Below are 27,982 nucleotides of genomic sequence, written 5' to 3'. Positions count from 1 at the left end.
CGCCCTCCAGCAACAACGGAGGGTAGAGGAGCGACGCTCACATCAACGAGCGGAGCGTCTGGGGGTTAAAATGCGGCAAGTTGTCACAGTCGGGAGGTACAGCTGGTGTGCATCTACAGGTCGTCTCAGTGAGTCTACCCCACGGCACCTGTTGGGTCTGTCCCGAGACCTCCTGTCAGCGAGCCTTCGACACTTCACGTGGCCTCGAAGTGCACCTAGCCTGGTACAGGCGCCATGGTGACGTCACCGTCACTTCGTGGCGAATGGCAGATATTGGTATTGGTGATGGTGATGCCAATTGTAGCGATAACCTGGACCCGAGTTCAACACCAGTGACGACGAGTATCTGAATCGGTTCTGGTCCCCCCTTAGGTCGACTCAGCCTCAAAGACGGTCACGACATCACGTGCTTTCAGATGCGCTTCCGCGGCCAGTCTGGAACGCTCTTCCAATAGATTGAAAACAGCTTTTGGCGTTTAGTTTGTCGTCCGATTAGCACGGTTGGTTATGTACGGTGCGAAACAATTTCAACACACATACATGTATTCTCAGACGCTGGCTGCAGGGGCTACTAAAGTGCATTAGGCTCTCTAACCCCTGGTTTGTGTTTTATACCGGAAAGAGCCGGAGTAAAACAAAGAAAACGGAACATTTCATGAGAGCAAAAAGAATCTCACAAGAGCGGAAGAGGGGAAGAACTGCGTGTAATCGCATTGTCTGGAGCGGAGTGTTGTTATGCAACCGTCAAAGGCCAGGGCTCTTCATGTTGCGGGAACGCTTATAGATTTCCCAGCATAGCCACTTCAATGAGATCTTGGGGAAAATGGGAAAGGTGGCAACCATATGAACAAGCTCGTGTCCCTGGCTCCCTTCCTTATCTGTGAGAACTTGTCCAGAAATTATCCGCCATCATCTCCAAACCGACCTCTCCTTTTCCCCACAATGTTCTGGAAATCACAGACGGCGATTAAAACCTCTTTTGCTCTCGGGAAGCTTTTTTTGTTTAAACTGAGAGAGGGTGTTAAGTCCTCGGTGGAAAAAAATGCAGTCCCAATGGGACATGAGGTTATGCCCGACTTCCATCTGGTGTGTGTAGATTCGCAAGGGAGATGAACATTTGGCGAATAAAAAAGACAAACTTCTTTCTTTCATGTGGCCAGCGAAGAGCAACTTTTAGAGATTAACTCCTATTTGACAAAGCCATTCAATTCTAGAGTGGGTGAATTGCAGATTCACACATCCACGCACTCACTCCATTACCCGCTCAACCACTCGCCCACTTGCCCACATACTCGCTCACACACCCACGAACCTTGACATGTATATTGGGGCAGAGCGATGGTGCATGGCCCATGGTTTGGTCTTCGTAGCCACAGTCGCACACAGTCAGATAGTCTCTGATGCCCCATGTGTGCATTAGGTGTCAAAATCAGAATATGTATTTATCATGGAGAAATCCGAGGAGCTATGAAGCTCTTTTTCACAGATGTCCAGTAGGGGCTGGCCAGAAAGTTACAGCAATACAAAAAAAAGATTGGAGTGAAAAGTATAGGAAATGTAAGCACATCTCAAAAAAAAAAATTTGTAAACTAAAACGAAATAAAATAATACGAGAGTATAAACTAACCAAGTAATTACAGCTATTAAAATACCGTACATTGCGGGAGTAACTGATAAAATAGTCAGATTTTGGGAAAAACAAAACATCCGAGTCAGATGTGACACGGTACATAAAATATAGAAACTGTTATATGGCACTGAATATGTATTACCGAAGCTACAGGATTAATTGCACTTGTTGCAAATGAAATGTTGGGCACACATGATGAATGATGAGCGCGAGACTAAAAGAACACCAAAGAAATATTAAACACTCCCAGACACAACTGTCGGCAGTGGCAGAACACGCGTGCCAACAAGGACACTCAGTTGTTGAAGTTCTGTGAAAAACTAGTTACTACTGGCTAAGACTAATGAGCTAATCTATCGAAATTGAGAGAAATTCTAATTGTTTAAACCGTTCGGAGAGCTACAGGCTTCGTGCTGCTTGGAAGCGAATCATCAAACAATGCATTGTTTAAATACATCCCTATACAGGCCATCATACGTCAATGGGGATTACCTATTCGAGGACAATAACAGGAACTGCTGTCTTACTGCAGGCAAACGACAGGAGGTACAAGTTCAGTGTGCATGCATCATGGACATTGATTATTACAATATGAATAACCCAACCGGCAATGGATACCCATTGAAAACGTATATACAATCATTAATCATCACATCTAGCCCTCTATTTAAGGACCGAAACAGGAATATTTCTCCACAAATCTGTCTGTCGCCTGATGAAGCTAGTTGTAATTACTGGCGAAACGTCGTACTCGGATTGTAAATGTTGTGGCTTGGCTCTCCAACACACCGGTGTGCTGCACGAGTGACGAATTGTCACGTTCTGTTTGCGTGACAAGCCTTACTAATTGGCTGTGTCGGGTGGTGGCGGGTATAACGACACGCTTATATTTACGCGATTTACCCCCAAAACAAACCTATATTATGGATGATATTGGTCGCGAAAGCCTACGTGTTACAATAATGTAAACTAAAACTACACTTTTTATTTTATCAGGTAATGTCTACTGAGCTATTCGTTACTTTTCAGAAGCAACCTGGCCACAAATGATAGCTCAATCGAAGTAGTTTATCATGTAGAAATGCACAGCAGCCAAATAATCTAAACGCACGTTTCTAAATGCACATATTCCCTGGGAGGTTAAACTTATTATCCCAGACCCCTGATATATTAAAGGATGACATGGAACGAATCATCTGAGTTCTACCATGAGTTCCTCTCCACAGGGGAAAAATAAATAGATGATGATGATGGTGTTGGTAATGGATGGCAATGATAATGATGATGATTATGATGACTATCAATGGAAGTGATGACCTCTGCTTGCGTTTGCTACCACAGGTCGACAGTCGATGTGACGCGAGTCCACATCGTGGGACATTGCACAAGCAGACATTTCAAAACTGCTCCATAATCTGCAGCAGCTGCCGTAGAATCAGGACGACTCAGCGGCATCGACGGAATGGCCACGGTGAGCCACTTCTCATTGGACATTTGTGGAAAAAGAGCTTTATAGCTCATCGGATTCCTCTAGTTTAAATACATATTCTGATTCTGACACTGATCTTTAGCCAAGACGGCGATCCGCCGAATACAACAGCCATCGTCACCCCTGCCAATGCAATGTTGATGGACGATGTCGGTGGTGGTGGTGGTGGCTGACGGCAATGCCAATAATGGATTATGGAGGGTGGCTAATCGTACTTGCTGCTGACGCCACTTGCCTGTCACCAGATACAAATTGACAATGACGGATGACGATATTGATGATTGTTGTTGCCATCGTCGCTGCTGCTGTCGCTAATGCCGCAACCTCATCGCCCGTCAATACCGCTGCCGCTGCTGCTTCGGCCATAGCCGCATGGTGGAGAGCATTGCCGCGTCCGTCATTGGCACCCACGGCACCCTGCCCAGACTCGTAACGGATAACAGGAAGATCGGTTTAAGTCGCGCTTACGTTCCTGGATAACACGACTTAAAAACGGATGCGACGTTAACTGATCAGCTACTTCCCATGAGAATTAACTGAAATACAGGGGGTATGTTCCAGCGGTCCAATACTCCATTTGTAAATTCTTAATACATCACAAATTATACACGCCGTGCTTCCTGCTCACCCATGAGAATAAACGAGGTGATGCGTGGACAGGTCAAGTGTGGGTTCTACCACTTCTTTCGAGACGTCCGGTCAGCATGAAATAGTAGAGCAGTGTTCATACTCTTTGTTTTTTTCGGTAAAGTTACGTAGGTAAAAATAAAATCAATGAAAACAACTAAATTAAATCACGACGTTTCGGAGGCAACACAAGCTTCCGTCATCCACCTTTATTTATATTATTTTATTTTTTACCTACGTGACTTTACCGAAAAAAACAAAGAGTATGAATCCTTGCAGTCACGAAAACGTCAAATCTAGAATTAGAGCAGTGTTCTTCACTAATTCTCACAGGAGGGCCACTTTCGCCAATAAGACATCGGTGTGTTTGACAGCAAGATAATCATCGGGGGTGTTCCACATGTTGTGTATTTTCGGGGGCTGCACATCAGGGGCCGCGCGAAAGGCCACCAGGGGCTGTCAGAGGCCCCCGGAGGCCTTGAAGTGAAGAACACGGCTTCTAGAGCTTCAGCTAGGAGAGGTCATTCCCCCAGCAGTGGCGAGAGAAAGCAATTGAAGGGCTCCACCTTTACCTCCCATTGTAAGCCGCGTGTTTTATCAACTGCGAAGAAATCGATACAACTGTCACATAGGTCAATGATGTTATTGGAATGCATGGTCGGTAGGTATAGAGTATGTGTATTATTAAGTCAGCGCTTACTCGCTCGGAATTCAATACTCATGAACTTACTGTCCAGTGATACTACCAGTTTAGTTTTTGTGCGGCCTTTTGTGAATCAACTGCTGATTGAAAGTCTCTTTATGCTGTGTCGGTCACGGGGTGGGGGTGGAGGGGGGATTGTTTGGTCTATACTTCACCACGCCGGGTCACAGTTCGGATATCACTCGCCACTGCGTGTTTCGTGAAGTTCAGTGGCTCTTACAAGCTGAACCGAAAGCGAAAGCGTTCTACTCATTGTAAAACAAGGAAATAATCTCGTCGTTCTGGGCGTCCTGGTGAGGCAATATATACCCCAGGTCACGTCGAGTTTCGGCGTGCCGGCTTTCTCACCACCCAAGCCACCACCGCTCCGCCGTGAGTATCGTTTTGCGTTGGACAATTGAATACATCGGTCGTTTGAAGGTCCGTCTCTGCACTGGCGGTGGGCAATGTTACCGCGTGTTCTTACAATGTGAGTTGTCGTGGGATTGCCGCAATGTCACTTGTATGTACGTAAAGTATGTCAAACGTCTGTCGCACCGTACGTAGCCAACCGTGCTAATCGACGATCACGACATGGTACGTAACGATATTCGATGTGACGACATGACGATTATCAACGTTATAGTTTCCTCTCACCGTTGTGATTTTGTGTATTCCCTATTTTGTGATTTGATGGACTTCGAGTAGACGTGGAGATTGTTCAATAGTTTTCCAACTGCAGCTCGCTGAAAGTCCGATAACAGGTGGACCTTTATAACCTATATATCCTGTGTAACTCACATTGTCAGTTACACAGCGCATAATTAATTGATTTACGAAATGCACGTCACACAAATATGGTACGGTCAACTTATCCGGAAAATTTTGAATAATTAGCACTAATTGAATGGGGGACAAATTGCTCTTTCTTTCGGAATTTTATTACTTTTGTGAAATGTAATTGTATCACACAGACATTATGAGTGAATAAAATGTTTAACAAAAAAAATGATAATCAAGATACAAGGATATTTTATTAAGGGGACGAATCGAGTGTCGTGGATCTCTTATCGCACCATGGGTCTTAGCATCGCCACATCAGCGCAATCGTAATCCTTGATGTAAAATAATTACGTATTAGAATCGAGACGGGTGCTCACCACTACAAACCAATTTCTCCATCGTTGGCATAATGATGGTGGTCTTAACTCGCTCCGACAGCGTCGTTATAAAATGAAATAATAAAAACATAATTCGTTATTCGCGCTTCTCTTTTTAAATTCGTTTTAGCCTTTAGCCCATGATCACAGGTGTATTTGTGAGAGCGAAAATGACGAGCACAAATTGAACCTCCAGTCCGATGACAACGGGGACGTGTCTCCCACTGCGTTGTAGGATGCTGGCGATGTCAGCGTAGCCACCACTGAACAAATGGCACCGTCACCTTAGTTGCTATTTGGCGAGTGGTGAACTCACCGCGCTCCTATTTGCCACCGGGCGATGATGAATTGATGATCCTGAGTCGCGATTCTACGACACAATATATCCGTCTCGATTTCGCCGTCCCGTTCGTATCGTCTATCACCCGTCCCCTCTCGTGCGCAGTCGTCTCGCAGCGCCCACGAGATATGTGTAAGTCTGTCTTCTTGGTTCTTTCGGTAAAGTCACGTAGAAGGGAAGTAATAAAATAATAAAAATAAAACATAATAAAATAAAATAATTCTCACGACGTTTCGGCTACAACGCAAACGTCGTGAGAAATATTTTATTTTACTATGTTTTATTTTTATTATTGTATTACTTCCCTTCTACGTGACTTTACCGAAAGAACCAAGAAGATGAATCCCTGCAGTCACGAAAGCTTTAAATCGAAATGTTTAAGTCTGCTTTGAAAGCTCATCTCTCTAAAGTGGCCTCCCCTCTTTAGTTTGGTCGGTTGCCCATGGGATCTATATTTGTTCCCTGCTTCTCATGCATTGCACACGGGGAACCGAGGATGTAATTCGCATTAGACATTTGAATTATTCTCAAGCTAATTGTAGCGGCGTGGTCGTCCAATTCATGGCACATGCGCTATGAAAGCGGAAACCCGAGTTTCATTTCTTAGCCATGGCTGACATCAGTGGCGAATGATTATATAGAACCAGTCTTGGGGATTTTCCCCTTCGCCCACCAACACGGCCCAACGTGGTGGTGTCTGCTCATACAACTCCCATGACCGACATCACATCGGGTAGCCTTCCTCCATGAGTTAACATATTATGTACCGCAATTATTATCCTCTTTGGTTCTTTCGGTAAAGTACAGGTAGGTAGAAAAATAAATAAAATAAAAAATATACATCACTAATTATTATAATAACAAGAACATTGGGGCACAAACGGAGTTTGACATTTTGCTATTCGGTGCCATTTCGATTCTGAGATTACACCGCGACCAGTTTGATCTGCGCTGTTTTTTTCACAGAGCACGTTGACAAAATCATTGTGTGAGAAATGTGACGCCCGCCCACGTGTGCGAGTGTCTTGTGAAGGAGTGGGGAGCGGTGGTGCAGCGGTTAGCGCTACGCTGCGCTACGAACCCGGCCACCCGGGTTCGATTCCCGCTCACGGCCAACACCGGTGACGATTATCTGAACCGGTCCTGGGCCTCCCCTAGGTCGACTCGGCCTCAAATGAGTACCTGGTGCGGTGTGTAAACATCGCCACGGGGGGGACAAAGGCGCTCGGGCGTGGTGCTGGCCACCCACCCCCTCGTGTACCGTTCCTGCCTTCACATGTGCTCGCTAACAGCACTTGCCCCAGCAGTCTGTTAAGGCTACACGGGGGATCTTTGTCTTGTTTGTGTGAAGGAGAGGGCAGCCATGCAGAGCGGACTGCAGCTGGCGGCATGGGCCCTCGTCGTCTTGCACCTGCACGGAAGAGCGTCGGCCAACGCTTACGGTGAGATGGTCGGTAAATCTTCTTGATTCTTTCGGTAAAGTCACGTAGAAGGGAAGTAATAAAATAATAAAAATAAAACATAATAAAATAATATAATAAGTATATGTTGGCTATCAACAACAAGGCAACTCCTATGACTAATTGGGAATGGGACGCAAGCGTAGGATTGATCACCCTGTCGCTGGCCGCCTTTGGGGAGGGTGTATAGTATGAAAGGCCGAAACACCCTAGGAACCAAAGGGTCACTACTGACGATGCGCTCCCCAAATTTCACCAGGCTCACTGTTCATGAACTCTTGGAAGTGCTTGCACAAAGGATAGTAACATCTCATCCTGTGTTCTTTGGAATCTGAATATAATAATTATGTTATATTGTTTTATTTTAAATAATACAATTTAAACATAATAAAATATTAAATATTATAATTATATACTATTTTTTTATTTTATTTTTATTATTTTATTACTTCCCTTCTACGTGACTTTACCGAAAGAACCAAGAAGATGAATCCCTGCAGTCACGAAAGCTTTAAATCGAATAATGGTTGGTAAAGTTGAACGCCGAGTACGAGGAGGAGGCTTTCGCGACCAATATCATCCATAATACAGGTTCTTTTGGTGGGGTTAGATCGCGTAAAAATATGAATGTGTCGTTAAACCCGCCACCACCCGACACGTCCAATTAGTAAGGTTTGTCACGTACACAGAACGTGCAGCACAAGGCGGCTCGCCTGCAGGTGGACATTCGACTGCCAGTACGGGAACGATGATTACTGCTGTGCGTAATCCCAGCTGAGTCATTTGCGGTTTTTTTATTTTTGCAAACGGGAAAACCTTGATGCCGGCAGCCGGTGGCCCACTCGTTCAGAAAGACGTCACTGGATATTTGAGGTCAACTATGAAGCAGACGGCGCCTGGACTATCTACGGTTATTATAGCGGCGAGATGTTGACTACCTCGCCTGGTTTGCAGGAGGTAGTAGGTTCGAGCCAGACCCTGACGCCTGCTGTATATTTGGAGTTTGCACGTCTCTCTCTCCGTGGTCGCGTGGATTTTTCTCTGAGTCCTCAGGGTTTTCCCCTCCACATTTAGAATCGACATCACCACGCGTTTCGAGAATTTGGGCTGCTAGAAATGTCCACGTGATGATCAGTCACTTCATTGAGCTGTAATTTGTGGCCAGGTCGCTTCTGAAAAAGAGCTACGTAGCTCAGTGGGCCTTACCTGGTAAAATTAGAAGAATAAATAGTTGTATAGTTTTTTACACCCGCAGTATTGACCAGGGTGGCCGGCCAGGCTCGAACCGCGAACATCTGCAACGTCACCCCCCCCCCCCCCCCCCCCATTGGTTCGTTGGAATTAAGGCAGCGATGTCAGCTGTTTTGAAGTGGTCTTAAAAGCCTTCTTTTGCCTCTTTCGCAAGAGCAGGACGTGTCCAAACATAGTCGCATTTCTTAGAATAATCCACCAAGTATTTTGGATTTTTTTCTTTGAATCGTGAGTCAATTATGTGGTAAAACAACTAAAATAGAGTATACATACTGTGCATATATATATAAACTAATAAATGCCTCCATGTAGCCTCAATTATTTGTAAGGTCACTTTTTTGATAATTTAACAGATGAAGTCACACAAATGTCATGCTTATTATTATAATTTAAAAAGCTTTATTTTAATAAGGATGGCACTCAGTTGACTTGCTAGCGCTGAGCAATAAAAGCATTAAAATGCTGTTAGATGAACAATTCAGACAAAGCATAATCAGGGGTGTCGAGCGGTGCCTGAGTGGTTCACGCGAAACCAGCGACCAAAGTTCGATTCCCTGCCACAGCTGACATCAGTAGCGAGTGATACCTGAATCAGTCCTGCGCGCACCCTTCACCAACCCACGCTGACGAGCGTGGTAAAGTATGGTCAAACAACTCCTATGACCAGCACGAAATGGGGAGGCTTTCATCCAGCAGTGGAAAGCAGTGGGCTTAAAATTATTATTAATTATAATAGCAACCCAATATAAATACACGTACATATTGTTGTAATACTCTTTGGTTCTTTCGGTAAAGTCACGTAGGTAGACAGAATAATACATCACGACGTTTCGATCGCAACGCCAGCGGCCGTCTTCAGGTGAGAGAGACGACCGCTTGCGTTGCGATCGAAACGTCGTGATTTATATTATTTTCTACCCACGTGACTTTACCGAAAGAACCAAAGAGTATGGATTCCTGCAGTCACGAAAGCTTCAAATCAAGATATTGTTTTAACTCATGGCGTGACATGAAGGGATGCTGCCACGGTATAATGGGTCGTGTCACACTGGACTTTGCAAAGCAGAAGTCGCAGGGTACAACTCCATCTCGCATCGCATGTCCACTTAGCAAGAGCATCACCGAGTAGACAGACCGTGGTTGATCAGCAGGTCGCGCTGGTGGGGTAAAGCGTGGCCAACCCCACCTCCTCTAAGACGTAAAGTCACCGTGGAAGACGAGGCCACACTCCGCAAGGGCTTCTAATACGGAGCTCGCGCTCGTGTATGTATGTTGAACTTCTTTCGCACCGTACGTAGCCAACCGTGCCAAATCGGAGGCCATTCCACCAGCAGTGGTGCGAGCGAGAAATTGCAGGGCTGCACCTTTACCCTTTCCGCCTCATTAACACTGCCCCCCCCCACTCCTTCACACTCCCCCCCACCTCCACCTCCCCCAAACGTAGCGAGGTACAAGAACGCAGGCCAGCGTCTCGCCGCAGGACAGCGCGGTGCGCGTGGGCCACGACCTCACGGCCGTGTGCGAGGTGCGTGACGGCGCGGGCCTGGGGGCCGCGGATCTGCGCTGGGTTCTGAACGCCACGCCGCTGGGCGCGCCGGCAGTCCGCGTGCTGGACGCGCGGCGCTCCGAGGTGACCCTGACGGCGCTCGCGCCCTCGCTGCCCAGCGGACACAACCTCCTGTGCGTGCACCGCGACGGAGACGTCTTGCTCGCAGGCTCCGTGGTCTACGTGGGCGGTGAGTCAGGCCCGCCCGAGACGTTAACTACCTCGCCTGGTATGCAGGAGGTCGTGCGTTCGATCCCGACCCCATGACGCCTGTTGTATATTTGGAGTTTGCATGTTTTTCTCTCTCTCTCTCTTTCTCTCGCAGTGGTCGCGAGGATTTTTCTCCGGGTCCTCCAGTCCCCCGCCCCCCCACAGTTAGAATCAACATGCGTTTAGAGTATTGTGCTGCTGTAAAAGGGTATCATTTGTGGCCGGGTCGCTACTGAAAAAGAGCCATACTTGCTCCATGGACTTAATCTGGTAAAAATACAATAGACCGTCATAAAATAAAACTGGAAGTTCACGAGGTGGCGATGGGGCCGAAATGAATTGCGTAGTTAATCGGAAAGAGGATGTTGGGAAATGTGCGGTGGGGGTTCACGGTTGGGGCAATGAGGCTGAGAGATGCATTTGTTGAGTGAGTGCCCCAGAGTGGGTGATGTGTCTGGGTGCAGTCTCACAGTTGATGGTGGAAGGAGGGCGAACCACAGTGGATCGGGTTGCTTTGGGTGTGTGCCCAGATACGAACAATACAATTGGGACGCAATCGTCAAATTTGAAAATGCTGCAAATGTTAATCATGCGAATGTGAATATGTTTACAAAAAACATTCATGGATCGGTCCATGACCAAATCACCCACGATTCGACGGAATCCATTCGGCGAGTCTCTGAAACCAGGCAGGGTTAAGGCTGCCGTATCGCTTGGATGAGTTATCAGACTCGTTGCTTGGGCTTCATGAAGAGAGGTCTTTTAAATTTCGCTCGTCCAACGCTGACGCCCAGGGACTTGTGCTTTGCGCACTAATACCTCGTGGCTTATTGTGTTCATTAACTCTTGCTGCCGTGTCCGTCTGCAGGCCGAATCACCCTTGAAACATAGCTCTATAGCTCAATAGGTAATTTACTCGGATAATAAACTTCTGATTATTATTCCCAAATACAGGACTGTTTGTGTCTTCTCCGAGTTTCACTCTCTGCTGTTGAACACCCGATTGTGTACTTTCAATTGCCCGTAATTTATTTGGCTCAACCTCTGCGTCGTTTTGATGTAACCCTGTTTGCCGCATTGCTGTAAAGTTTTCTGTTGCACTTTTTTCTTGTTACACGGTTGTTGTTGTTCTTGTTCAATGTGCCCCGTAAGGAATCAGTGGCAACTCATCATAGTTAATGCTGGTGCTTGTTAGTCCCAAAGCTCCATTAAAAAAGAAAGGAGGCTTCCAGTTGCAATGGACTTTCATCCGAGCATAAATAAAGGATATTGTTGTCATTACCAGAACTCGACACAAAACTCCGCGGCTCGCCCACTTGAAACGATGCAATCCCCTCCGCACCTGGCCTAGGGCCAGAATTCGTGCAAAGTAACAATGGTGAGGACAACACGAACCCTTAGAACAAAGACAAGCGAAACTATTAAAGTATTTTTTTTATTTTACCAGGTAAGGCCCACTGAGCTGTATAGCTCTTCTTCAGAAGCGACCTGACTATCACAAATGATAGCTCAATGAAGTAGCTTATCAACATGTGGACATTTATCGAAAAAAATACTCTAAACGCACGTTTCTCAATGTGGAGGAGAAAACCGGAGGACCTGGAGAAAATTCTACGTGACCACGGGGAGAACATGCAAACTCAAAATATACAGCAGGCGTCAGGGTCGGGATTCGAACCCACGGCCTCCTGTATACCAGGAGAGGTAGTTAACATCTCATGAACGTGGCACCCTTATAGATCCCCCTTATAGTCGTACACACTGTTGGGGAAAGTGCTGTTGGCGAGCACCTATTAAGGCCGGAACGACGACGCACAGGAGAGTGCTGTGGCCAGCACCACGCCCGTGCCACCTTTGTCTTTCCCAATAGTTATATGTTTACGCATCGCATCAGATACTCATTTATAAGACCGCAGTTAACCCATAACCGGTCAAGGTCAACCGCCACTGATGTTAGCCGTGGCCGGGAAGCGGAACTCACAGCGCCGGGTTCGTAGCGCAGGGCGCTGCAGCTGCACCCCCAAGGGCCGCTGCACGAGCACCCAGCAGCGGGACTGCAGATCTCTGCTTCTCTGCTGCTGCTGATGATGATGATCTCTGCTGCTGCTGATGATGATCTCTGCTGCTGCTGCTCTCTGCTTCTCTGCTGCTCCTCTCTGCTGCTGCTCTCTACTTCTCTGCTGCTGCAGCTCTCTGCTTCTCTGCTGCTGCTGGTCTGCTGCTGCTGATCTCTACTTCTCTGCTGCTGCTCTTTGCTTCTCTGCTGCAGCTGCTCTCTACTTCTCTGCTGCTGCTGCTACTGCAGCTCTCTACATCTCTGCTGCTGCAGCTCTCTGCTTCTTTGCTGCTCCTCTCTGCTGCTGCTCTCTGCTTCTCTGCTGCTGCTGCTGCTGCGAGAGGCGCTGTCGTTTGTTTCTCTCTGTTCTGCTGCTGCTGCTGAGCGGCGAGAGACACAAAGGCGTCTCGCGACGAGCTCGCAACATCCTGCGGTAATCCCAGAAATGACGTCGAGCCGTTTCAGCTGTCCCCCCCACACCGCCCCCTCCCCCCACACAAAGACAAAGATCCCCCGTGTAGCCTCAACAGACTGTTGGGGCAAGTGTCGTTAGCGAGTAGCACCTATGAAGGCCGGCACGGCACGCGAGGGGGTTGGTGGCCAACACCACGCCCGGCCTCCTCTGTCTCCCCAGCGGCGATGTTTGCACACCGCACCAGGTGCTCATTTGAGACCGAGTCGACCTAGGAGAAGCCCAGGACCGGTTCAGATAATCGTCACCGGTGTTGGCCGTGAACGGGAATCGATCTCGGGTGGACGGGTTGCTTTTCATGACCAATTAATTACAATCTTCTTGTTTTCGCGTCCTGTCACCACAGTCATATATGTTGATTTAGTATCGGGCTCATGATGATGACGTTGACGTGGCTCGGTCCGTAGCCCCGAAGAGGGCCTCCTCAATGCAGGAGGCGGCTGGGTCAGAGACGCCCCCTGGCCCCTGTCAACGTGCGCCCTTGTGCACGTTGACTTCTGACCTGCCCACTCTCGCTCCACGTGAGTTGCATTAATGCGTGGGTGGGTGGGTGAGTGTGTGACTGGGTGAGTGGGAGTGTGAGTGAGTGGGTGGGTGAGTGTGTGACTGCGTGAGTGGGAGTGAGTGGGTGGGTGGGTGAGTGAGTGTGTGACTGGGTGAGTGGGAGTGTGAGTGAGTGGGTGGGTGGGTGAGTGTGTGACTGGGTGAGTGGGAGTGTGAGTGAGTGGGTGGGTGTGTGACTGGGTGAGTGGGAGTGTGAGTGAGTGGGTGGGTGGGTGACTGGGTGAGTGGGAGTGTGAGTGAGTGAGTGGGTGGGTGTGTGACTGGGTGAGTGGGAGTGTGAGTGAGTGGGTGGGTGGGTGTGTGACTGGGTGAGTGGGAGTGAGTGAGTGGGTGGGTGGGTGAGTGTGTGACTGGGTGAGTGGGAGTGTGAGTGAGTGGGTGGGTGGGTGAGTGTGTGACTGGGTGAGTGGGAGTGGGAGTGAGTGGGTGGGTGGGTGAGTGTGTGACTGGGTGAGTGGGAGTGTGAGTGAGTGGGTGGATGGGTGAGTGTGTGACTGGGTGAGTGGGAGTGTGAGTGAGTGGGTGGGTGGGTGAGTGTGTGACTGGGTGAGTGGGAGTGAGTGAGTGGGTTGCTAGAGTAGCCCCACTTCCTCCGCATGCTGGTGATTTAAACGTCTCCAGGTCGCTGTGCGTTGTGAAGTCCGTGGTTGGTGTGGTGAGCCGTGCTCGCCACAACTTTTGTGTCGCCGTCGGTGGATTTTTTTTAAAAGCGGTTCCGTTGCCATTCGGTAGATTTTCCGTGATATCGGGAGCGGGCTTGGGGGTGGGGGGCATTGGGCCTGTCTCGTGGTCCCATAGTTTGAACTCTAACCCCGGGCCATCAGAGCACTTGACTCCCTGCCCCTGTTAAAGTTCGGGTTTAAGTCCTCCCTCTCCTCCTCTGCCTCGGACTGACCGTCAAATCTATTACACGAGCACACGTGTACCGCACACTCACACACACACCCCACCATGTCCCCTCCTGATGAACAACAACAAACAATTCCAATGCACGCCGTGTCTAAATGCAACTGCATCGCAAGACGCTTTACAGGGGTGAAGACATTCGCGCGGGCAGAAGGTGAGTGGGTGGGTGGGTGGCTGGCTGGCTGGCGGGAGTCTGACAAAGGAAGCACACGGGGGAGAGAAGAAGAGAGGGGCCCGAGCACACGAGTCCCGCTGCATCGCGCGGTTATCTCCAGGTGCGTTTACACGCTCCATAAATCCAAATTGTATCGTGTCAAGAAAAGGCCTTGGCTGCTAAAGTAGGGGGCAATGGGGGGGAGCACGGAGACTGTAATGAGTTGAGATGGGAAGGTTCGGCATGGATAACCCCATTCGCTGTTGGAGACCGTGTGGCGATATTGTAATGGTTCCCAAGATTGGAATAGGATGATTGTGGAGTGTTCTGTGGATTGGGGTGATACGATATAGAGAACGGCGGGGAGCCAGAGGCAGCCGCGGAGAGCCACGGTAGAAAGACAGGCGGAGACGTGGATAGAGAGACACACACAGACAGACAAAGGGGGGACGGCAGAGAGACATTGATACACAAAGAGACATCAAGACGTGGAGATAGACGCATAAGCAAAGAGGCGCGGAGAGCGACCGGCACAGATAAAGAGTGGCGGGGCTACGACACACACACAATGGCCATCAAGGTACAATGTACAGAGACAGTCAAGGGTCTGCCTTTAACACAAACGCATTCAGGATTGAGTTACCGCTGGCTGCGAGTGACCCACAGCCGCTGCCACTGGCTGTGGCAGGGCGCGCTGCGCCAGGAGGCACTGCCGCCGACTTGGTGTGGCGCCGCCCGCCGGAGCCATCGCACCGGCCGGGGGAAGGTGCGAGATCGCGCCGGCGATTACAAATTTTAAATAAAAACTTTGCATTCCACTCGAGCGCGAAAACACTTCGTGGCCACGCGTCGGTAACTCCGCGTGGCCACGAAGAGAGTCTCTCTCCGTGGCTCTCTCTACAGAGAGAGAGACAACGGGCGACATTTTTGGGGCACAGTGCCACTTCTTCGCAGCGCGTGAGAGAATGGCGAATGCAGCGAGAAGCCGATGGAGCCAAGCGCCTGCCGGGTGGCGCGGGATTGAGACTCGGCCAAAGTAACGCGGTTCAATGTTTTGTTTTGGGAACGTTGTTCACGTCGCGACGTGCCGCCCGCAGAGCCCCCCACGGCTCCGACGGAGCTGCAGTGCCGCTCGAAGCTGTCGGAGGACATGACGTGCACGTGGAGACCCTCGGCCGAGACCCACATCCACACCAGGCACACCCTGGCGTACCGTCTCACGTGAGACCCACACCACGCACACCCTGGCGTACCGTCTCACGTGAGACCCACACCAACACCACGCACACCCTGGCGTACCGTCTCACGTGAGACCCACACCACGCACACCACGCACACCCTGGCATAACGCATCACGTGAGACCAACACCACGCACACCCTGGCGTACCGTCTCACGTGAGACCCACACCCACACCACGCACACCCTGGCATAACGCATCACGGGAGACCCACCCCACGCACACCCTGGCATAACGCATCACGGGAGACCCACACCACGCACACCCTGGCATAACGCATCACGCGAGACCCTCACACCCTCACGCCCAGAGCGGACCTCAAATATCACGGCCTGGCCGCTGTTCGCCCTGCAGACGTCCACAGGACCAGAGTGGGCAGGGCGCCTTCTCCAACGCGGGCCCAGAGGCGTGGGAGTCACCGCCCAGCAAACTGCGTGCCGAGAAGGAAAAATAATCCAATTTCATATTCTCAAGCTGGATTTTCATGCTTAAACTCACAATGAATAATAATGTCAAAGGGTCGTATATTTGTTTTATTCTCCCAAGAGACCAAGTTAACGAGCAGTGTCTCCAGTTCACGTAGCGGTCTCCCACCACACAACAACAAATAAGCACAAGTCTGCTTGACTCATCCCATCAGCACCCACAGTCGTCTTCGAGGGGCACACAACTTGAGCAGCAATGAATCAGCGCAAACAACACTGCGGAACGGCGTTTGACTCATCAGCAGGCAGGCTCACTTGAATCAATGCGAGTGAACTACCAGATCTTGCTGGCAAGGAGCCTCTGTTTAAGATATCGATTCTATCGTTTGACGCAATAATTGTATAATTACAAAACAAGCATAAGCGTCCTCGTGGAGGATGTAAATGACATAGAACCAATGTTGACTTAAAGCTTTCGTGACTGCAGGAATTCATATTATTTGGGTCTTTCTTTAAAGTAACGTAGAAGGAAAGTAATAAAATAATAAAAAATAAACAATAAAATTCTCACGACGTTTCGGCTGTGTTGTGGCCGAAACGTCGTGAGAAATTTTTTTTTTTATTTTTTTTATTTTATTATTTCCCTTCTACGTCACGTAGATAGGTTCAAAGAAACCTATCTACGTGACTTTACCGAAAAACTCAAGGAATATATAACCAATGTCTTTCGAATTGTTTTTTTTAACGTAAGAATTTAGCGTTGATAATTTGAGATTTGGCAGTTCCCGATCATTGATTTTGTAGTAAGCCTGACTCAGCTCCTGAGACTCTGGAAGTTGAGAACTTTATCCAGAGTTTGCTTGTAGTGCAGTACTGGATCAATGCTGCTCATTTTATACATTCCCCGAAGGCCGCGTGGTTGATTGGATTTGTGTAAAAAAAACACCCACGTGGAGAGATAGAGAGAGGCGAAGGAGGCATTGTTCGCGTATCTCTTGTGACTCATTTTGCCGAGAGTATCAAGCGAGGTGTGAGGGCGCAACGCCAAGACAGCACCTCGAGCACCCACTCCTCGGCAACCCAACCTTGACCCCGAGCACCCAAACGAGGCCCCCCAAAACGAGCTCCCCTCTTCCATCGACCCTCGAGATCGTGATGCGCGCCTGGCTCGGCGACGGGTGAAGCAGTTTGATACCAGCAGGTTCACTGCGATGACCTTCGCCACAGCCAAGAAGCCGGCGGTGGCCTGCTGCCTCCACCCGCAGCGTAAACCAAAACAAACAAATAACTAATGCGAACCCTCAATCGCGGAATTTCATCGAATCGCCCGTGCGGGTGGATGATAATTACACCCCCTTCTAGATTTGAAGCTTTCGTGACTGCAAGGATTCATACTCTTAGTTTTTTCGGTAAAGTCACGTAGGTAAAAAAATTAAATTAAAATTAATAAAAAATAAAATAATTAAAATTAATTTTCCGTAAAGTCACGTAGGTAAAAAAATGAAATTAAAATTAATAAAAAATAAAATAATAAAAAATAATTTTAATTTAATTTTTTTACCTACGTGACTTTACCGAAAAAACTAAGAGTACATACACCCCCTTCCCCTTGAGGGTCTTTGTAGAGCCACACGGCCACCGCGTTGGGCGCGGGGGTTGCTCCACCATGCTTCACGCTGCGCTATGCGTGTTGGTAGAGGGGTGTGTGGGTGGTGGGGGTGGCGGGGGTGGCTGGACCCAGACGTTCAAAGCGCAGTTCGTTGACCAATGCCACTGCCTCTCACGGTTCCGCATCAACAGCAGCGGAATGTAAATTGTGACTTCCTGATCACATATTTAGGGCGAAGCTGCTCTCTCTCTCTGGCGCTGGCAGGGACCGTTCGTCCCGGTTGTTTACTGCGGACGCCTCGCTAAACACCCTTGGTCCATCTCCCCCCTCTCTGGATCGATTTGTGTGCGACCCTAAATCTGGAGCTTAACCCTCCTCGGATCTGTCTCTGCCCGTTACCCCATTACGGCCCACCGGGGCAGATCACCGACCAGATTGGCACCAACAGCACATCACATACTCCCTGTCCAGTGGTATATTTGCGGTCCTGGTGCGGTGTATAGCGCGCTGCGCTTTGAGTCCTGTGACCTAGGTTTGATTCCCAGCCACGAGCATCAGTGGAGAGAAATACCACCAATGAAAAGTGTGGGGAAGTATGGTTATAACAACACCCACGGCTGACACGATATTGGGGGAGGGCTTCATCCAGTATTTTATTTATTAATGGCTGCAAATTATTATTATTATGAGTTGTATATTCGCCCATGATGTTTTTTAACCATTAGTTCCAATGCAATCCCACTACGTGTGCAATGCTAATCATCTACGAAGGCAGTCGGTCTTGTTAAACAAATACTGCCGAGCCAGTGGGTGTTATTGGCAAGAGCACTCCATGTAAACTACGGGGCTCTTGACAGTGCAGAAACAAACTAACGCATCATCAAGTGTTGTCTCGGAGGATCACTGGCAACGAAACAAATGCAGTGCATCAGAACGTAAATGCACACGATTCCAAATCTGCCAAATAAATGTTGGCCTTGCGATGCCCCCTCCCTCGAAGGGCCTCAACAAACTCTTCTTTGATAATTGTTTTTTTACCCTTCTATCTGGCGACAAAACTGACACCTTTTTTTTACAAGGAGTCATGTTTGCATAGACCACAATACCTGCAGTCATAATGAAAACAAAAAACATAACTCTGATAATGTTTGCACTGTCCTTGAAGTTGATTGGTCCACACCCGAGACAGCAGATAGAAGGGTAAAAAACCAAGTATCATATTTTCTACTGGCAAATGAGGTTCCAATGGTGAACTCTTCTGCATTCATCTCACGGCAGAGACGGCACGGAGGCCGAGTGCGAGGACTACGAGACGAGCGGGGCCAACTCGTGCTTCTTCCGACGGGAAAACCTCTACCTGTTCGTGACGTACAGGATCTGGGTGGTCGCCCACAACCTGCTGGGCAACGCCACCTCGGCGGTGCTGTCCGTCGACCCCATGAACGTCGGTCGGTCTTGCCGTCGTTTGGTGAAACATACGAGGGCGCGAGTGACCTTCGCTCGCCGACGATCGTCATCGTCAGACTGACGTTTACAGCCTTGGCCGCTGTGTTAATGGTCAGCACACTGGACTGGATTGGTTAACACACTGGACTGGATTGGTTAACACACTGGACTGGATTAGTTAACACACTGGACTGGATTGGTTAACACACTGGACTGTAATGGTCAGCACACTGGACGCTGTCGCCGGTCCAATAGCCTGGCGTGGAAGTTGTAACAACGAGACCATTTCTTAACCCCCCCCCCCCTGCCACCTCTGACGACCCAGCAGTGCACAGGGGTGCATCACCGTCACCGTGAATAATGGGTATGTCGTGGGTCGTGGGGTAAAGTGTGGGGGGTTTCCCACCTCTTCTAAGAATCCTGGCCAGCATCTGATCCTGTACCACTCTCGAGGGGCTTTCTCGTGTTCCACCTCCAGTGTTCCTTCCACCAGCAGTGGCGTGAGCAGGCAATTGCAGGGCTGCGCCTTTGCTCGCACGGACCAAACACGGCAGTGGTCATGGGTAGTTCGGCTTCATTCTATGGAAGCTGCTTCATGCCCATAGAGACAGGAAGTTTCTTGAAAGGCAGACATGGGTAAACAAATATTTGTAGGGCATAACCTTCCTGATAGTTCAGAAAAACACGAAACATTTGTGGCCAGGTTGCTTCTGAAAAAGAGCTCTATAGCTCCAGTGGGCTTTACCTGGTCGTCTCTACGGGTGAAGTGACAATCGTCGTGCCCGTGTGTTCTTGCAGCGCAGCCGCCTCCGCCAGCCAACGTGCTTGTGGTTGGGCCTCCCAAATACCCCAAGCAGCTGGACGTGAGCTGGACGTACCCTTCTGCCGCTGACCCCTCCTTCTACCCCCTGCAGTTCCAGCTGCGCTACCGCAGGCACGGCACTTCTGATTGGCAGGTGAGATGATCGCACAGCTTCTTCTTGGTTCTTTCGGTAAGGTCACGTAGAATGGAAATAATAAAATAATAAAAATACAATTTTTTTTTATATTATTTTATTATGTTTTATTTTTATTAATAATCAAATAGTATATTATGTTTTATTTGTATTATTTTATTATTTCCATTCTACGTGACTTTACCGAAAGAACCAAGAAGATAAATCCCTGCAGTCCCGAAAGCTTTAAATCGAAATTTGATCGCACAGTTGTAAACCCGTACGGTTTACCCCGTATTCTTGTGCAGGAAAATTGAGTTTGTAGGTCGACACGGCATACAGCCGTTGCAATACGGACAAACATTTTTATTTGTTTGTGTTTCCCCCTTGTGATGAGGCTTTGTCGGGTGAACGTTGAGATTTATAAGGTCACGGGATGACCAATAAGTTCTGAATTGGTCTGTTATAAGGTAGGCACTGAAACGGGGTTGACAGGTCTGTGATTGTCCTGCCGTGAACCACAGGGGCTGAAGAAGTCGACCAACATTTAAAATGATGATACGAAAGTGGCATTGGAAAGGTTGTCGCAATAAAACAACGTGGGCGGGACACCGTCACTCGCAGGGAGGGATAATGACGCTGTGGTTGAGACTAACGACATAGCGGCAGCCAAAGGAGGGAACGTGCCTTAGAGTGCCTCCTTCGAGGAGATGGAGCGATGTGCCGCTGCAAGGCGGATCGTCGTTTCGCAAGCTCACAACGAGGTGGTGGCTGCAGCGGATTGACCAGGGCTGACGACGACGCCAATGTGTCACCACGACCTGCGTGCGCGTCTTAGGGGAGCGGTGGTGGAGTGGTTAGCGCTATGCTGCGCTATGAACCCGGCGACCCCAGTTCGACTCCCGCTCCCGGCCAACACCAGTGACGATTATCTGAACCGGTCCTGGGCCTCCCCTAGGTCGACTCAGCCTTAAATGAGTGCCTGGTGCGGTGTGTAGTAAACATCGCCACTGGGGAGACAAAAGCGGCCGGGACACCCACCCTCCCCCCCCAGGTGTGCCGTACGTAGATTGAACTTATATCGCCACCGTACTGCAGCCAACCGTGCTACTCGTGAACAGAACTTGCCCCGGCAGTCTGAGAAAGGCTACACGGGGGGGTGTTTGTGTGTGTGGTGGATGGGTCGTGTGTGTGTTGCAGTGTCGACTCAGCCTCACAATGAGTACCTGGCGCGGTGTGTAAACATCGCCACTAGGGAGACAAAGGCGGTCGGGCGTGATGCTGGCCACCCACCCCGTCGTGTGCCGTTCCGGCCTTCATAGGTGCTACTCGCTAACAGCACTTGCCCCAACAGCCTATTAAGGCTACACGGGGGGTGGCGTCTTTGTCTTTCGTGCGTGCGTGGACAGACGAAGGAGGTGGGCACGCAGGTGACGTACGGCCTGTACGGGCTGCGTGCCGGGACGCGCCACCACGTGGAGCTGCGCTGCCGCCACTCCTCCTCCTCCTCGGGGGGCAGGGGCCACTGGAGCGAGTGGAGCCGCACCGTCACAGCAAGCACCGCGCCCGGTAGCGCGCGCATGCACGCGCCGCGGAATCGTCGCCCGAGCTCGTCCGCGTCAAATATCTCGCAGTTGTTATTGGTTCATCTTCTTGGTTCTTTCGGTAAAGTCACGTAGAAGGGAAATAATAAAATAATAAAAATAAAACATTATAAAATAATTCTCACAACGTTTCGGCCACAATGCAAGCAGCCGTCCTCAGGTGAAGACCAGGTCTGTCGGGGAGACAGCGTCTGAATGAAACAGCACCATGCTTGGAGCGTATATTAAAGCTGGGTTGGAAGGGGGGGAAGGGCGCCTTCTTTCGGTAAAGTCACGTAGAAGGGAAATAATAAAATAATAAAAGTAAAACATGATAAAATAATTCTGACGACGTTTCGGCCACAACGCAAGCAGCCGAACTCAGGTGAAGAACAGGTCTGTCGGAAAGACAGCTTTCTACGTGACTTTACAGGTCTGTCTTTCCGACAGACCTGTTCTTCACCTGTGGACGGCTGCTTGCGTTGTGGCCGAAACGTCGTGAGGATTATTTTATTATGTTGTATTTTTATTATTTTATTATTTCCCTTCTTTGTGACTTTACCGAAAGAACCAAGAAGATGAATTCCTACAGTCACGAAAGCTTTAAATCGAAATTTATCTCGCAGTTGTTGTTGAGATGTATGTGCTGCGTGTTGGGATTCTCTCGCGCCGCACGTAGCCAAACGCGCTGATCGGAGGTGCGGGGCAAGGACGACACAATTAAACACGGAACAAGTATGATTTTAAGCTTTCGTGACTGCAGGAATTACTCTTTGGTTCTTTCGGTAAAGTCCCGTCGAAAGAAAATAAATTAAATAATAGACTACGACGTTTCGATTGCAACACAAGCAATCGTCATCAGGTAGGAATGCGTGAGAAAACAAACCTAGTAAACTTAGAAATACAATGCAATACAACACAGAGAGTCGGCTAACACAACAGTCAACACCCTACCTGGTTGATTACGTTCTTCCAAAGATTGCTAAATTTGATAGAGACAAAACACAGACACGGAGACACATAGACATACACACAAGCAGAGAGAGAGACAACGCAGTCATTTAAAAAGGGTACATCACTGTCAGTCGATCGGCAGGATGTGTGGTGGGGTAAAGGGTGGGTAGTGGGGGAGCGGTGGTGTAGCGGTTAGCGCTACGCTGCGCTACGAACCTGGTGACCCGAGTTCAATTCCCGCTCACGGCCAACATCAGCGACGATTATCTGATCCGGTCCTGGTCCTCCCCTAGGTCGACTCAGCCCCAAATGAGTACCTGGTGCGGTGCGTAAAAACGTCGCCACTGGGGAGACAAAGGCGGCCTGTCATGGTGCTGGCCACCCACCCCCTCGTGTGCCGTTCTGGCCTTCATAGGCGCTACCCGCTAACAACACTTGCCCCAACAGTCTGTTCAGGCGATACGGGGGATCTTTGGGGTAGAGAGGGTGGGTCAACTCCGACCTCTTCCAACGTGGTCGACAGGCGTGGGAGAGGGAGGCCAGGGGCCCTCAGAGGTCTCCTCTCGTTTGCCGGCAGTGGCCCGCGAGCAAATGGGGGAATTGTGCCCACACGACGCAAGAAGTGGAAATTCATTTTGGGAAAAAACGCCATGCGCCCCAAATACAATTACTGTGCTGTAGGTAGAAGCAGATTTACTCACACTTTTTATGAAAGCATTACGATTCAACTTGAATTCGGTAACCTTTTGAAGCCGTAAGCCCCGTGAGATTTATTATCCTTTCTCTAAAGGGGGACCTTTGAAAGGGTCCCAGCCACCGCAATTGGCATTATCACACACGTCCCGCGAACCGCAGGTCGTTGCAGAGCTCTATATCCGGCTTTGATGTCAGCACAGAACGGCCGAATCTTGACAATTATACTCGAAGGTTATTAACACCTGGCCTGCAGCAGATGACTCGATTTGATCATCTACTGCTGGATGAGCGCCTGCTCGTGCCGCGTGCGGGACGTGGCGGTCATTTGGCCATACTTCACCACACTGGCCAGTGCGAACTGTTGAGGGCGGGCAGCGTATTATGTGGGGATCATAGAAGTAGAGTACAACTGTGATTGTTTTCTGCGGTTCCCCACTGCAGCCCACATCGTAAATTAACGAATGGGCATCGAAATGAACAAAACTCATCGACCTGCGAATGCACAACATAAACAAAAACATTCATTATAAATACGACGCACACATCAGGCAGGCTTTCTACACAATCGGGCACACGTGGGAATCGTCGGCATGCCCGCAACACGCCAACGACGGAAGCTCGCACAATCACCGTCGTCGGCCTTTGTGGAGTGTTGCTCGCGATCGTTGTTTTGATATCGCCAGCAGAGGAAACCGACGGCTATTTGTAGCACTTTTGAAAAATGTACAAACCTTCGTCAAGAGCTGCGCTGTGGTTGAAATCAGCCGAGCCGATGCCCCGCGTGTGACATCTCATTCAGGTCCTGTGCAGCATTGGTGGCACTGCCATTGGGAGCCCTCCACACAAATAATTAATTAATTTCGAGGGCCCTCCCTTTCAATTCGTGAACTCCTGGCGAGATGATAACTATAGAGTTGTAAGTGATAGAGTTGTAGCAGAGACGATTAATATTAGGACCAAAGTTAGAGAGGTGGTAATGGGAGGGGAGAGACTCAAACGAGACAACAAGCGATGGACAGGAGACAGAGATTGAGTGACGTGGAGACAGATAAATGTACCGTTTTATGTGAATTGGCTTGTGTTCATTCGGATGTGTAATTGAGTTGATATTGGTGCAACCGGATGTTGTCACGAGTCCTGAGCCCCCCTTTAGCTACTTGGGGCCGTTATATTTTACTTGGTTGCTTATGCCGAGAGCCGCCACTGCTGAAATAGAGTCGGAGAAAATTGTTTCCCACTTCGCCGTGAAGCATCTACACATCTCTTCATCGCTGTTCGCAAAACCAGTTGCCTCTTAGCCAAATCCTCCTGCCGCTCTCTCCGTTTCTCTCCCCCAGCACTCAAGCAGAAGTCTCAGCAGATGCCCCTGAAGCAGCGCAAAATGCTCCCGATCCATGGGACTTCGATTATGGTAAAACCCAATAAGCGCCATAAAGAGACGGAAGGTAGCTACTAAGATCAAGGGGATAATGAGCGCCATTGACGTTAACCGTGGCTGGGACTCGAATTCAAGTGGCCATTGTTCGTAGTACAACATAATCTGATACAGACATTTTCCAAGGTGGGGGAGGGGATAGTGGTCCAGAAATTTCAAGCTTTGTAATGGAGCCCTACGTCAATAGGTAAGTATATAATTACTTGTCTTTCTCTGCTAAATATCAATACCAATATTCGGGGCCCCGAGGGGGAGGGGCGATCGCTCCCCCTCCAGCCCCCACTCGTGGGTGAGCTACGGGAGCACGGCGCGTGAACCACTCAGCACTGCTCCCCACGCAGACACCGAGACAAAGTTCCCCCGTGTAGTCTGAACAGACTGTTGGGCCAAGTGCTGTTGGCGAGTAGCACCTATGAAGGCTGGCACGGCGCACGAGAGGGTGACGTGGCCAAAGCGCCGCGCCAGGCCGCCTTTGTCTCCCCACGCCTACGCGGCACATGCAGAGAGCCGTGGCCAGGCATCAAACTCGGGTCACCGGGCTCAAAGAGCAGGGCGTCAACCACTGGGCTACCGCTCCGCCTCGAGGTGTTGCTATGCCAGGGAGTCTTAGACGTGGCTCGTGGCGGCGGCAGTGCAGCCAAAGCGAGGGTTTGTGTTTAGATTTGGCTAAGAAACGGCCGCAGAGTTTCAGAAGAAAAGCAAATCGTGGTTTTCTCGAGTCTGCATTATTTTCTCCACCTTCTAAAAGGTGACATGAATGCTGACGACGGAACTTGTTTAGTGCACAGAAGCACACTCGCTGTGGACTCGGCACGAAGTCATTAGTATCTGCGGGACCTTTTTGCCAGCGTCAAAAATTATGAAGTCTAAGAATAATGTTTTACCCTTTCTGGCAATAAAACAGAACGTGTTAAGACATTCAAACACGAAATATATACCTTTTGCAAAAGGAATGTATTTGGTTTTTGAACATATTTCCACCTGATTTATTTCCAGACAGGGTAACCTATCAGAACGCATTCGTCATTAGCTTGGAAAGCGTGGAGGGCAAATTCCCACGAGGGAACATCTCGACAGCCCCCGAGGGTGGAGGTCCTTTCCGCCAACAGTGGCGTGGGCAAGAATTTACAGGGCTGCACCTTGGCTTCTTAAGAAAGTTGCATGCAATCTAGATTTGAAGTTTTCGTGACTGCAGGGATCCATACTCTTTGGTTCTTTCGGTACCTACGTGACTTTACCGAAAGAACCAGAGTACAGTTGCATACATTTTAAGTAATCCGATGATCACTTCGGCGCCGAACACAACGCACTGTCACATTGCATTTTGTTTTCATTTATTTCCGCACCCAAAGAGACGACTGAACCGGGGAGGACGGCGCAGAGGGCGCAAGGGTCAGAGGAAGCAGCCGGCACCGGAGGGACCCTGAGCGTGGTGGGGATGGTGCCAAGCCACGCTGCAACGTTTCCCAGAGCTCCTGGCCATGACGGCAGTGCCCACCGCTGTGATTATCCTCCTCTTGCTTCTTCCCCCCCCCCTCCTCATCCTCCTCTTAAGCCACGAGGTTCCATCGTCGCACGCGGTCGGCTGCTCGCGCTTTCTCTCTCTCCCCACGGAGCTTCTAGACCGCGCCTCTTCTACTCCAGTCGCACGTTCCGCGCTCACATCTGGATCCAAACTCCAGCCTCGCCCTCCACGACTCCCTCCTCCCTGCACCGGTGGTCTCTCCTTAGCCCTGCTCATCACGTCTTCTTACATCTTGTTGCGTTGCCCCTTTTATATATATATCGATTGCACCTTTACATATGCGTGCACAGTGTTCAATGCAAGATGATAGACTGCCTCATTGCATATATTTATATTGAATGTCTGTATAACAATTATTAGGAACTCGTGATGACTAACAAATGATTTAATATTATATACGCACAACAAATGGTTACGTTTTGTAGTCTACGGTGTTCGTTGTGTAGTAGCCGGGCCATGGTAAAGATCATCAGCATCCTCGTCAACCATGACCAATCCACTGCTGGATGAAGGCCTCCCCAGGATGCCACCATCTCTCGTGGCCTCGCAATGCAACAAGCCCAAAGCTCTTGCAGATGCACTCGCGTCATCGCTCCAGGTGATTTTGTGGACTTTCACTATCCTAAGAGTGCACATTATATGCACTCGAATCCATGTGAAATCTCACTTCAAAAAAGTCTTAAGTTAAATACTTTGGAGGAGAAACCATGTTACTGGATTCTCAGATCAACACACTCATTAGGGAGAATAAACTTGTTAGCCGTGTTGTTCCCTTTCATTGCGGATTTGACCACCGAAGAAATTACCCAAAGACCAGTTGGAGATTCTGACCTTTGAAAGGAATAACTGACGCACAATGAACATCTAAATTGTTCATCTGCCCCATTGCTAGTAGGAAGCTGCCGTACTGTGATGGTTTGCTCATCACTCGACGTGCAATCCAGATGTCGCCAGATCGCCGCCGTCTTGGCCCGGCACTTGAGACAATGGGCATCAAGGTTTTGTAAATCTCCCCGCAGGTCCACGCAGCAGCAGCAGCGATTGGCAGGTCACGTGTGTCGGGGTAACGTGTGGGTGCTCACACCTTTTCTAAAGCATTTGGCCAGCGTGAAGAAAGTCGGCCACACACCCTCGAGAGAACATCTCTAGACCTCTCTTGAGTGGAGGCCCTTCCCCGCCAGCAGGGGCCCGAGCAAGACATTGCAGGGCTGCACCTTTAACCGTTTTACCATTGGCGGCACATTACTCCACAGCGTAGGAAATGGGAGTGGGGATTCTTCATATTCGTCAGAATTATTCCCGGTTGGTGCCGGTCACCCCAACTCTGCCGCTTTACCACCTGGTCAGAGAGCGAGCGCAGGGACCAAGTCGAGCAAATGTTCAACATCGATGAGAAAATCTTCTTGGTTCTTTCGGTAAAGTCACGTAGAAGGGAAGTAATAAAATAATAAAAATAAAACATAAAACAATTCTCACGACGTTTCGGCCACAACGCAAGCAGCCGTCCTCAGGTGAAAACCAGGTCGCCTCGACAGACCTGGTTTTCACCTGAGGACGGCTGCTTGCGTTGTGGCCGAAACGTCGTCTC

At 49.4% G+C, this 27,982-nt stretch overlaps 1 protein-coding gene across 1 annotated transcript; it reads left to right on the top strand.

Moving 5' to 3' along the window:
* The first annotated feature begins 43 nt into the window (after positions 1–43).
* LOC133351997 (cytokine receptor-like factor 1) lies at positions 44–27,825 on the top strand. Its single transcript, XM_061567671.1, is given in 11 exon segments — positions 44–128; positions 2,972–3,101; positions 7,280–7,370; positions 10,084–10,100; positions 10,102–10,375; positions 15,645–15,768; positions 19,099–19,268; positions 20,065–20,222; positions 21,611–21,770; positions 24,772–24,845; positions 26,222–27,825. Coding segments are annotated over 10 exon segments (1,152 nt in total). The 5' UTR covers positions 44–128; positions 2,972–3,092; the 3' UTR covers positions 26,297–27,825.
* The last annotated feature ends 157 nt before the right edge of the window (positions 27,826–27,982 follow it).

The sequence above is a fragment of the Lethenteron reissneri genome, chromosome 39, assembly GCF_015708825.2.
Source record: "Lethenteron reissneri isolate LAM-NWPU_2019-01 chromosome 39, ASM1570882v1, whole genome shotgun sequence".
Classification (NCBI taxonomy): domain Eukaryota; kingdom Metazoa; phylum Chordata; class Hyperoartia; order Petromyzontiformes; family Petromyzontidae; genus Lethenteron; species Lethenteron reissneri.
This window is presented reverse-complemented; position numbering and strand designations above follow the sequence as displayed.